The sequence below is a fragment of the Gobius niger genome (genome assembly GCF_951799975.1).
Source record: "Gobius niger genome assembly, chromosome: 19".
In the NCBI taxonomy this organism is placed as follows: Eukaryota; Metazoa; Chordata; class Actinopteri; order Gobiiformes; family Gobiidae; genus Gobius; species Gobius niger.
The window spans coordinates 17,864,104-17,877,294 of NC_136870.1; the positions used below are offsets into that span (position 1 = coordinate 17,864,104).

The 13,191-nt window shown below is 42.3% G+C and overlaps 1 protein-coding gene across 12 annotated transcripts in view; it reads left to right on the forward strand.

Moving 5' to 3' along the window:
• The window catches only part of tanc2b (tetratricopeptide repeat, ankyrin repeat and coiled-coil containing 2b), a 201,369-nt gene that overhangs the window by 144,242 nt on the left and 43,936 nt on the right, over window positions 1-13,191 (forward strand). For all 12 annotated transcript variants that reach the window (XM_079577073.1, XM_079577070.1, XM_079577074.1 and 9 more), the window contains 2 exons: window positions 5,614-5,797; window positions 6,661-6,909. In XM_079577073.1, coding sequence (XP_079433199.1) covers window positions 5,614-5,797; window positions 6,661-6,909 — 433 coding nt within the window. The remainder of the gene's footprint in view (window positions 1-5,613; window positions 5,798-6,660; window positions 6,910-13,191) is intronic.

Below are 13,191 nucleotides of genomic sequence, written 5' to 3' on the forward strand. Positions count from 1 at the left end.
TAAAAGTGAGTGCATTGTTTTTGGCCCTGATTTGCATTATGTCCTGTCCACTAACCCTCTGACCTGCCCAATCAGTCCGTCTGTCAAAAATCGAGGTGTAGCGTTTGACTGTGAGCTGAGATTTGACAAACAAGTCGATGCTGTGGTCAAATCCAGCTTTTTTCAGCTGCGACTTTTAGCGAAGGTCAAACCATTTCTATCCCGTCGTGACCTCGAAAAGGCCATACATGCTTTTATCAGTTCGCGCATCGACCACTGTAGCGCACTCTATTTTGGCATCAAGCAGCCCCTCACTACATCGCCTTCACTTGGTGCAAAACGCAGCTGCCCGCCTTTTGACAAACACATCCAGACGCTCCCACATAACCCCAATCCTCTCCTCCCTCCACTGGCTTCCGGTACGTTATCGGATTGAATTAAACATTTTGCCATTTTGTTTATAAAGCTTTTCATGGACATGCTCCCCCATATCTGTCCGAGCTTCTGTCCATTCACCGCCCATAAGAGCCTTGCGCTCCTCCTCTGAGATGGTTCTGAATGTGCCCAGGTCTAGGTCCGGGCAGTTGGGCAATCGTGCTTTTACCACGGCAGGGCCTAAACTGTGGAACTCGCTCCTAATCAAGACTCACCTATTTAGACAGGCCTGTTTTGTGTGCTAATGTTTTTTATATTTTGTGTCATTTTATGCTGAAAGTTCTTTTTTCTCTGTGCACTTTGGTCTGCCAATGTGTTTTTGTTGATTGAGAGTTCACCCCAGGGCTATTTCTAATCTGTTGTCTCCATTAACTACAGCAGTGGGGCCCAAATGATTATTATTTTTTACACATAATGTAAAGGACGAAACACAGTTATGTTCAACATGGAGAAATAACAAATGCAATTAGATCTATGATTAAATATCCTATAATTATTGTGCCACTGAGGAGGACATACTACTTCGGTGTCTCACTTTTCTACTCGCATTGCATTCGTTGCTCAAACAAATCAAATAGATAGCCCTTAATAATGCATTGTCTTGTGGACAGAATCCGATTCCTTTGCGGGCCAAACCTGGCCTCCACTGCAAGCCCCACTTTGGGAGCCCCTGACTTAAAGCAGTACTAAGTAACTTGTTTACCTTAATAAATCCTTTTTTGAGTTCCTCTTGGGGTAATATAAGTGTTAGTGGGATTATTGGGGGGTCTTTCATCTCCCGCTGGTGTCTCTGGCCGGAAAACCACAATTGCAACTTTCCCTGCCTCCGGGTCTTAGTCACCAATACACACTAATTGAATCACGAAGAGGAAGCTAACAGGCTAATGGGCAAAGCTAACTGTGGGCTAGCGCCACTTAAACAGTATTTACAGCCAAGTTTGAGTGAAAACAATATCTCCATAATGTACAATATCCCTCTCTCCCTTTGTCTTTTCTGTCAACATAGTATTTACTCTCACGGACAATTAAAGCAGTACTAAGTAACGTGTTTACCTTAATAAATCCTTTCCGTAGTCCCTGTGGGGGTAATACAAGTGTTTATGGGATGATTGGAGGGTCTTTCATCTCCCCCTGGTGTCTCTGGACAGAAAACCATGTTTGCAACTTGACTGCCACCGGTCCGGAGAAAGCAATACACACTAATTGAATCACGAAGAGGAAGCTAACATGCTAACGGGCAAAGCTAACTGCGGGCTAACGTCACTTCAAACAGTATTTACAGCCAAGTTTGAGTAAAAAAAAATATTTCCGTTGTATAATTGGATGCACAGTAACCCTCTCTCCCTTCGCCTTTCCTGTCAGCGTAGTATTTACTCTCCAAGACCATTAATAAGTAAAAAAATCGTAACTTGCTACTACACCTGCAGTTGCGCTTATGGCTAGGGGGAAGAGTTACTTAGTATTGCTTTAATGAATAAAAAAAAGCAGCTTATGGCCTCTAGGGGCATGACTTACTTAGTTCTGCTTTAAACTGTTCAAAAGCAGGACCAGGTCTTTGAAAAGAATAGGAAAAGTGTGAACTCCCAGGTACTCCTAATCAAACTTTCAATATCTTGAGACTGACCCCAGGACTCGGCACTGCTGCTATACAGGTTGCACTTGTAGAATGGAAGCTGACAAACCTTAACCGTTACCTTTTTAAGCTCACACTTACTTAAGTCACTTTCCACTCAACACGGCATGTCCTTCACAACCGTCTCCATTTACTATGACAGAAATACGAGTAAAGCAGTTGTACTCGTTGCTAGTGTTTGCGTTGCCTTTCACTAGAGAGCGGTGTGGAGAAGCGATTAGCCTGATGGACTGGCTGTGCTTCATGTGCTTGCTGTAACAGTGGGGGTGTATCACATTGAGAGAGGTTTATTCAAGCATTTCTTTTTTCGTGATGTGAGTCATACAAGCGCCCCGCTGCACCGCTTCGCACAGTACAAGTTATTATTGAACAGATCTGCCCCAAATACTGGATTCGGTTTGAAATGTTTCCCACCATGAATGACACTAAATGCCTCCAGACACCATTTATTAGCTGGTAAAAGAGCGGGGTTTTGTTGCAATGTTATTCGGAGCATTTATTGATGAGAATGAATGATGCAATAGCTTGAATTTAAAATGGTGACAGTAAAAACATCTCCAAAACATTAATCTTTCAATGTTTTCTGTTTAAACTGACAATTTGACTGCAAAGAAATCCACCACAGTTGTTCCCGTGCTTATGCTAGTTCTTCCTTTCAGTGTGACTTGGATGGCTTTGTCTATGTACAACCAATAGCATCTGAAACTGACTTCAGCAAATGCATATAGCTTGTCTGGTGCCTAGGTTCCCCACATTTCAGACTTGATGCAAAGCAAATAGCTAGCCTAAGTGCTATGAATCCGAACAACCTTTTCTACAGGCCGCGATCTCTCCACTCTAGCACGTTTGACATGCCTAATTTGTGTCAGCGTCTGTCTTGCTGAGCCGCTGAAGGAACAAGGTGACCTCAGCTCTCACAGATTGCAGTTAATTGCTTCATACTCGTGCTCCCGCTCTCCTCAAAGACACCGTGCTCCCGCATCAGCCCAAGCCTGGCGCCACGTTTAAGGTCAAACTGTCACATGGCATGGTTCGTTAGGTTACCCTGACAGACAGCAATGGAGCGTCACAGGGAGAATGAAGAGCTGAAAGGAGAGCCAATGTGGTGTGATTGGACTTTGTGCTGCTATTTTTTGTATATGTTTTAGGCACTTTTCTCTGTCACAAGAAAGGTCACACGCTTTAAAAGGAATAGGCCACTGTTTTTACATACTGAGATATGTTCTTACCTGAGCAAGTTGATGGAGTTGCCCAAATCACATTGCACCAGCCCCTATGGCTCCTCCTGCAGGTGGTGGGTCCATGGAGGGACGGCCTCACGACTCAAACTGGGCCTGTTGGTCTCTCATGAGGGGCTTCTGAACCGCTCTTTGTCTGACCTGTTAACTAGTACCTGTTTGCCATGGGAGACCCTACCAGGGGCACGAAGCCCCCGACAACAGAGCTCCAGGATCATTCGGGTGCTCAAACCCCTCCACCACGTTAAGGTGGCGGTTCCAGGAGGGGACGATCCAAGTACAGTTACACAAAATTAAACATGTTGATTTTCTATGCCGACAGCTATATTGTAAGGCGTAATAATACCTTAGGTGCACTTTAACTTTGCTTTACTGTTTTTATTATAGCACCCAATCACTGTGGTATTGTTTCAAAATGCTTATGCCATGTCAGAAGATCTAGCGTTGCATTAATTTTTCACCTAAATCTTGTATTGATGATGGGAAAGTGTGACCACTGTGCAAAACCTTCTCTAGCACATCCCAAAGATTCTCAATGGGGTTAAGATCTGGACTCTGTGGCGGCCAATCCATGTGTGAAAACAATGTCTCATGCTCCCTGAACCACTCTTTCACAATGTGAGCTGGATGAATCATGGCATTGTCATCTTGGAATATGCCAGTGCCAATGGTGGAATAACCTGGTCATTCAGGATGTTCAGGTCGTCAGCTGATTTCACCCTTTGGGCAAATGTTGCTGAAAATAGGCCTGACCAACTGCAGCAACCCCAGATTATAACAGTTTGTTAAATCTAGGTGGCATAGAGGAGGTGATGGGTGGTCGTACTTCAAACGTGCTACTGTTCGCTTTAAGTCTGATACAAATTAAGAATGGAAGTCTATCTGTTTGTTAGTTACCATTCTGTTACTGTGATCAGCTATGGGCGATTTCCATCACTGATTTCCATCTGGCTTTCTTTTATGATGATATGATGTACTACTATCTTTGGGTTCAATTTTTGGACCTGCTGTGGTCTGCCTCTCTGTTTGGAATTTGCATGTTCTCATCGTGTCTGCGTAGTTTCCCTTCGGGGGCTCCGGTTTTCTCCACCACTAAAACCACGTACAATAGGATTCCCTCTGGCGCATAGAAAACCGATTCTGAATCTCAGTAGGACTTTCCTGGTTAAATAAAGGTCAAATGAAAAAAAACTTTCCTCCAGAAAAGTTGTGACCTTGAATTTGCATCACAAGGCTGAAGGAAAACCTCCCTGTTGGTTATTTCGATAAATGTTCTTTTTTTCGTGCCGTTTTCATAAATGCTCAAGTCCCTTCAGTGCATTTGGGTTGGAAGAGTTCACAGCAGTGGATTATTTGCAACACAGTGTTTATATTTTGTCCCCTGTGGTCTCTTGGCTCCTAACCCAAACTGACACAGAAGTGCTGCACTGCTGGGTGCCAAAACAATGCCACCACAAGTAAAATATGTGTTCAAACATGCCCTATTGGATTTTAGTCAAGTGGCTATTTTTCACAATTATAGCTATCAAAGGTGAAGCCACGAATGAAAGCCTTTTATTGTAAAAAAAAAAAAATACATTGCAGCTTTTGAAAAACATAAATGTCTGCTTTTCAATGTAAAAAGCCAGACGAGACACATTTAGCTGTTTTCCCATTACTTTTATTGCAGTGTCCTCATGCAGCCCAAGGCAGTTGCATAATAGATGGCTCAATATTCACAGAGAGAGTGGTTTTATATAAATCTAGTAAGCGGTGTCAATATTTTTCCTCTTTCTGGGAGTGTTTGTTTTGGGGAAAATATCCAAATTATGAGTGATTGTGATGCACTCGGGGAGGGCTGACAACATGTGGGCAAATCCGCAGGGGAGGCCTGGCATTCAAAAACAAAAATATTGAGGTTGACAGTCTTCTCTGTTAATGACTAAGGCATTTCGAAGTTCAAAAGTAGCAACTTCTTGGAGATCAAAACAAAGTTGGAACTAATTTCAACCTGCAAGACTATGTTTCTTACCTTGACGCGCTCTCCTATCACAGTAAATATTATTGCCATTTGAGCTTTGTGCTGCAAAAGCATCAGCAACCTCTCTTGTTTATCCTCTTCACCAGTGTCTAAGCAAACAAATCAATCTCTCTGCTGATTGCATTACAGTCGTCTCTGCCTATAGGAGTCTAATCGTTAAAGTTTATCCATTTCTTTTCACCTAAGCACCACCCGTTTGAGAACCACTGCTATACCGCCCTCCACCTGATTGTTATGATGTCACGTTAAGGCAACTTTCTGTCTGTGTCCTGACTGATCTAATTATTGCCGCACTTCTTCTTCTTCAGGGCCAGAACCAGAGGATCAGCCCGTGCTCCACCCTGACCAGCAGCACAGCGTCGCCCCCTGCAGGCAGCCCCTGCTCCACCCTGCCCCCCAACATGCCGGGCCAGGCGGGCAACAAGGACTGCGCCTACGGAGGTGTCACCAGCCCCACCTCAACACTGGAGAGCAGAGACAGCGGCATCATTGGTACGGGAAAATGGCCATGGAAGCTATGGATATGCAATGCTTTGTAATATTAGGCGGATTACTATAACATGATTATCATTTAAAGCCATTGAGATTATTACACATGTAGTAGAACACAAGCACAAGAAGGTGATTCATCTTTACGCTATCACCGGAAGTTGGGGCTAGAAGTTACGCACTCACTTCTATTATGAGTTAAGAGATGGCTTGGAGGTTATTTATCTGGGAGGAAGTGACTGTGTTCTGAACAATAGTGTTACCTGATGAGTTTGCGACCTGAGCTGAGGAATAATAATGTGATGTCACCGCAGCTGGTTGCCAAATAAGCCCAGCTAGTAAGAAACGAGTACAGCTTTTAATTGGGGCAGATGAAAACGCCTCACACACTGACTGACTGTAGACATGACATTCTCTCTTTACTCTGTGCTTTATAGGAGGTGAAACGGGCTGTGATGCTGTTTGTTTGTGGAAATCGCTTGGTCTTTTCTTAACCATGCAAATTAAAGTCTCTCTCATCAGGCTATAATTGCAAAGGTCATAAGGGAATCAAGTGTAAAAATAGCTGTAACCAAATACAAATAATAACATCAAAGGAATTTCCATTGTTATTTTTAACCCTCAGTTGTAGAATAGGTATCTAGAGGCTTAAGCTGCCCAGGCAGGTATATCTGAAATGTAAGATGCTTGACATTTAAGGCTTATGACAGTGATGGGGAACACGCCTGAGGTTGTGGCTCGATTCGACTTGGCCACAGCGCTGCATCGCCCTGTGCCCAACCCTATTTGCTCTGCTTTTCACAATAACTTTTACTCGGTACGGTGTTGAATTGAATCGGTTGACTCCGTGTTTTTCATCATTGCAGCTACCCTGACCAGCTACTCGGAAAACATGGAGCGCGGAGGGAAGTACGGCGAGGGCTCCCGGGGAAACCTGAAGCTGTGGCAGTCTCAGAAATCAGGCATGGACTCGTATTTGTACCGAGTGGATGAGAACATGACCGCCTCCACCTACAGCCTCAACAAACTCCCCGAACGCAACCTGGAGAGCATGTCCTCCCACTCTGCCCACTCCATCCCTCTGTACCTAATGCCCCGCCCCAACTCTGTGGCCGGTGAGTCCCCTCCTCTCTGTTCCTTAACTGCCCTACATGGGGGGGGGTGGGTGTGAATACTGCAGTGTGTATATGAGTGAAGAAGTTACGCGGGGTTGCTCAGTTGACAAAGAGTAAGGAGCTGGCATTTCGGGGGGTCTGAGAACTATCATTTTAACTAGGTCCTAGAGTGGAAAGATTTCAACACGAGGAGTGAACTTTTCCTAAGTAATACATTGACATCACAGTGCTAGCATTGTACATTCTGCATAATCTGCTGACCTTATTGTGGCTTTAGCTGCAAAATCCTGCGCTCTTCTGCTCCACCTCAAGTGACTCAAAAGAACCACAAAGGAAATCGCTCCCATTCTGTCCGTTCACTGACAGCATTTCTGCTTTAGTCCACCAGTATGATCCGAATTTTAATCTCCTCCTCCTCATCTCTTCTGTTGATGATACATAGATGAGGCAATTTCATTTTTACGAATGTTAAATTTTAAATCCATCCCAGAAGTTCACTGCGCACGCACTGTGTGTACTGCCTTGTTCTATTTTGGAGAAGGCTTTCTGCGATAACGTCACAGCAGCAAATTACGAAAAGCTCCCACACACTGTCTTACTCTTTTTTTTTTATTGCATCATTTCGGTTATGGAGCCTGATAAAGTGAAACTGTGTGCGGGTACTTTTCATTATTTATCAAATGAAGTACCGCATTTCCAAACTATAAGTTGCACTTCTTTTCATAGTTTGGCTGGGGGTGCGACTTATACACAGGTGCGACTTATATATCAAAATATATAATTTCACATGTTTGTTATTTTCACACTGACAGCCACTAGAGGGCGGTCTAGGCTTGTGTACCAGTATCTGCTACTCCTGTACGCTTGGCTAATGACAAATAAAGCACTTACTTACTGTACCACTGAAAATTAAAACAACTGTAAAGTTTAGAGTGAGCGACAAACTTGTGAGGGACTGGCGAAAAGCAGATGTTACTCTTACTGCAGTGAAGAAAACAAAAAAAGCTAATCGAAAGCTAAAAGCTAGATGGCACAGCAAGAGGAACGAGTTCGCAAATAAGAGCTTGAATAACGTGCTGCCGAAAAAGGCTCGTCAATGGCACAGTTACGCCTCCTGCCCAGTTAGTTGCCAAGGCTTGTGCGACTTATACTCCGGAGCGACTTATATATGTTTTTCTTCTTCATTATGAATTTTTTGGCTGGTGCGACTTATACTCCGGAGCGACTTATAGTCCTTAAAATACGGTAATCGATTTTGTTGCCAGAAAAAGTATTTGCATATTTGAATTTGTTGGATTTTTTCATTTAGTCTTAACTGAATAGGTGAATCTATTGTTCATCGATAACATGTCGTACTTAGCTTTAATTCATTCTCCCCACGTATTTTTGTCTTTTTTCCGTCAGTTGTTAATTATAATTTCACAGGGCTTTAACAATTATGTGAAATTTCTTGGTCAGCATCCAAATTCATAACCTGGATTCCTGCTGTAAAATTGACCTTATCCCCTGATCCTGTTCATTTTAGACGCTCTATAATCACAGCCCTTAAATGCCACAGATTATAGTGAAATCTGGGAAAATGACTGCCTTACCTCCTCCTTCGCTGCCAAATGACTTGACTGAATCCCCTGCCACTACGGTCGTCTCCGCGGACTCTGCAAAATAGGAATAAATTAGTTTAGTTGAATCTCCCCTAAAGATCTTAAGTGCTGTTTCACATTTTCCTCGTTTTCTGTGGCAATTTGATAGCACTGGCTTGTCTAAATTTACAGAGCATTTAGCTAAACTCTTGCTATCCATCTGCTGAGGCTCGCGACCAAAACAATACAGGCTGGAACAGTTGGAAAAACATGACATTTTGTTTCGCTGACAAAAGTCGCATTTAAGTATTGTTTTGGTTGTGTGCAAAAATAAAAGATTCCCCAAAGTAACTGTAAATATATTGAGAAAATGGCGGTTACGTAACAGCGTGGCGGGCCTAATAGCTTTGATTGTGTTATTGTTCATCACCAGTGCACCACTGAGCCCTATTATGTACTTGTCCCACTCCTACTCACAATCTGTATATATAGACATGAATACATTTCGCACTAAATGCTGAAATATGCCAGACATGTTTTTGTCACTGCTGCTATTTCCTTATATTGGTCGTCTGTCTGACACTCTGGACCAGTTGTTCTCAAGCTGCGAGACAGAGACGTCTGCAGGCTTTCACCGATGGTACAGTTTTTTTGAAGCAGTTCAGATCATGTAAGACTTAGATTTATTTCAGGTTGACATTTTAGCCCTGGCTTTGTAGCAGTAGTCTAGCAGTTATGTCCTTGGCCACAGGTCTGCAACCTTCAACATCAAATGAACCCTTTTTCAAACCAACCAAAAGTCTCAAAGAAACACATCAGTATATCAGCATACAACAAAGCATTTTTAGATTTCTATGCTGAATATTTTGTTTTCTGAACAGTCAACAAAGTACAAATGATTTCGAGTATGCCTCGATTAAGGAGAGGTGTCGGTTTCACACCTGCCCCCTGCTGGCCAGCCCTCACACCTTTTAATTTATGAAACTGATCCAACATATTTGTTATGCAGAAGTTGTTATGATCAGATCAATTTACGTGAGTTGTTCATACTGTAACCAAAATAGCCAGTCATATATTATAAAAGTCGAGTTATTCTTGGTGAATGTGTTTTCCATTACTGTTTATTAATAGATATAGAATAGATATATAATAGAATAGATATTTTCGTATATATATTAATAGCCTATATACGAAAAAAGACTTTATCCTTTTAAAGAGGATACATTTTTCATTCACAGTCGGCCTATCTATTAAGAAAGTCTGTTGGTATCGGTTAATATCGGAAATCGGCCGATACTCAAAGCCCCAGTATCGGCATCAGAAGCAAAAAAGATGTATTGTGCATCTCGACACCTAACTCTGAGTTATTACATTGCATTCAAATTTTTTTTTAAAGTCATTAAATGAATTTAGCCAAAATCAAGGCCTTAAATGTCACTAAAGAAACATCACATTGGATTCAAACTGTCAACATTTTTTTACTGTATAAGTTCCTTGAAAATACCAAAATGATGTTCAGCTGCAGTTTTGGCTGAAATATACAATGTTGTTGCTCAAAAGTTACTTGGTTTGTCTAATTCTCTCTCCTCTGATTGTTGAAATGTTTGCAAATCCAATAAGAAATGAAACATGCAGTGATTTCTTTTCGAGCAGGTTTAAAATATTACAATACAATAACGTTGGAAATAGGTTGCTATTGCTGCACCTTAGTTTTGGACAGAGCTCAATACAAAAGCCAACCAGACCAATGACTGAACACGCCCTTAGTTGAATTCTGGTTATACTTTACCGGTTGACTTGGTTCAATAGTTGCCAAATTTAGATTAATCTTGGTATAGATCGGTGAAATTCCAGCTACTATCTTGATCTAGCTCATGTAAAGGTGTGCCTCATATTTGTATCGTTAACTAAAACAATAGCAGTGCCTTTCACATTTGTGCTACAGAGAGCCAGCACTTCCTCTATGCTGGTCATGTACATTTGTCTGGCAACCCACACAAATCCCATCTCTACCCTCAAAACCCTCGACCTTCAAAGACTTAGAGAACTATCGTAAGCTCGGGTTGATGCAAAAAAAAAAAAAAAAAAAGCCAGGTTTACGAGGTGTTTTAATGTGTTTGTTAGTAAAAAAAAAAACGGAATCCCATATTGACAGCGCGTTGGTAGAGTTTCGTAATCTCTGCCCGTCTCCTTCTCCACACAGTTATTAGATGGTGTAGGGATGGGGATCAGGATTGGCTGGTTTTCGCAGCAGCAGTGGAACATCAAAGCCCCAGGCATTAACCGTTTCTATCCCCCAGAGTGAGGAAAAGAGCAGCTTTGAAGTCGAGAGAGAGAGAAAGAGAGAGAGAGGGAGAGAGAGAGAGATAAAGGGGAAGAGAGGGAGGAAGAACAGACGGGAGGAAACGAGGAAGAAGAGTAGCGGTGTATTCAGGGGTTTCGGCTTGGAGTCGTAAAGAGAACGGTTCCCTCTTTTTATTTACGTGGACAATATAGAGTCAAGTCATGTTCAGAAATGTCTTGTTTAAGAAAGAAAAATACTCTTTGTTACGAGAATGCCATGTTTAAAGCCATCATTAAGTCAAATAGAGCGTTTCCACAGTATTCCTATAAGTCTGTCATTTTGGATTTATAATATTCCCAGCACTGCTTCCTGTCTGAAGTCTGCAGGGAAATTTATAGTCCACCCTTGCCTGTGAATATATTGGAATATAAATGCCTACAGCCCCTATACAAACTCAGTTAAAGTGCTACTGATGTCACTTGGAGTATTTAACTTGCATATCATTAATACATAAAATGAAGGAACACTCGTAAAATGTGTGTGGGTTGTTGACTTGTGCAAGTTCACACGCATTTACCCTGCGCAAAATAATTTTTTTCCAAGTGCACATGAAGGCATCGTCGCTCACATTTCCCTAATGAAGGCAGAGCACCACAGGAGCCGAGGAGGGAGGAACCAGGATTACGTCTACTTAACTAAATCTGCTCATTAACCACAACTGAATAAAATATAAACTCAAAAGCCTGAGCAGCTATTTTATGTATAAGGAAACGAATAGCACTGATGTATGATTCAAATAGCACAAAATGAAGAAATGAGCTTTAGCCACAGATGGCGTTTTTCAATTTTGGGGGCGGACGGGACTCATTGATTTCCACTTAGCGTTTGTTTTCTTAAATTCGTCTTTATCCTCTTTTCACCTTTAGCTGCTGCTGTGATGCTTGGAAATGTTAGGGCCTTGCTTGTCACTGTAAGTCATCTCCATGTGACGTAAGAGGAGAGTTGCAGGTGACAGACTGCCTGCTTTGGGCTGGAGCCAGGGCTGAGACTATACTGGCAGGCAGTGTTATTGAACAGGGGTCAGAAGAAGATGTGCAACGCATTAAACAGAGAGAAATGACTGAAATTAGACAGTAAGGCGAAGACAAAAGGGTAAAAAGACACATATACTGTATACGTAAGTGGAGCTGTGGCCTCATAGCAAAAAGAATGGGTCAAATGCAGAGAACTAATAAGGGGCCTGTAAAACATTGTTGGCCTCAATGGCGGCAGTGGCTCAGATGGAAAGGCTTCTCAGTGCAAGGATCTTGTAAAGCTTCACCTTAACTTTACCAAAAAATAAATAAATCATATTGGCCTACAAGTTCCCTGGATACACTGGCTCAGTTCAGTTCATCATTTGTCACTTTTTTTCAGCGCTGAAATACTGCACTGCCAACATTTCTGCTGCAGTCAGTTTTTGTTTACTCCATTTTTCTCACTCCATTCTGACTTCCACAGTTTTCCCCCTTTTTATTCCAACATGATGCAGTCTTAGCGCATTGGCACAGAAACACTGAAAGTGATCCCCAGCAGCCTGCTGCATTGCAGATAGAGATGATGAGCCCAGAGATGCCAGTGTTCAGATTCAAATACAGTTAAACAATAAACACTCTGGCCTTCAGAAGACGATTAGTCACAAGCCCTGACTCATTGTTCTTTGTGACTTGATGCTCGCTCTGTCTCCTCTTTCGGGCCGTTCTGTTCAGCTGCAGCTCTTATCACGCCATGCAAAGGGTTGGCTTTGAATACTTAGTCTTTTGAATGTGTAATGCAAAGTGATTACCTGATAAGCCTGTAAGCAGTGTTAAAATTAATTACGCAATTTAACAATAAAATAAACTAAACATGTTTTGAAAATTGCTTTTATCGTATCATCATATGCTCCTCTATTTCCTCAATCCTCAATATATAATGTTTATCTCATAGCTGACAGTCACATGGCAGAGAAATGTGGTAGTTAGTTTATTAAATGCATAAAAGTATAAAATTACACATTGAATTTTAAACTGAAAGTGCCTGCAGTCATTTCCCTTAGTGGATCATTGCTCCTTCTGTCTCCACTTTGAGCCCATTTCGATGAAAGAGTCGTCCCAGAGAGTCCGCACCAGGGCCAGGCCTCCAGCAATCCACAGCTGCCATTTCGCCTCTGTTCTTGGAAACCTGTTCTCCGTCCACGATTGGGCAGTCACACAGCAAAACGCACTCATGGGGCGCACACGCAGCCAATCCCCCGCTGCTTCACTGGCTCTTGACAGCAAAAGTTAAAAAAAAAGAAAAAGAAAAAAGGCAATACTTTGAACTTGGGACCAGGGGGATCAATGTTGAGGTGCTGTGTATGTGACATGTGGGCTCTGAGGGCTGCCACTTGAGGGATTA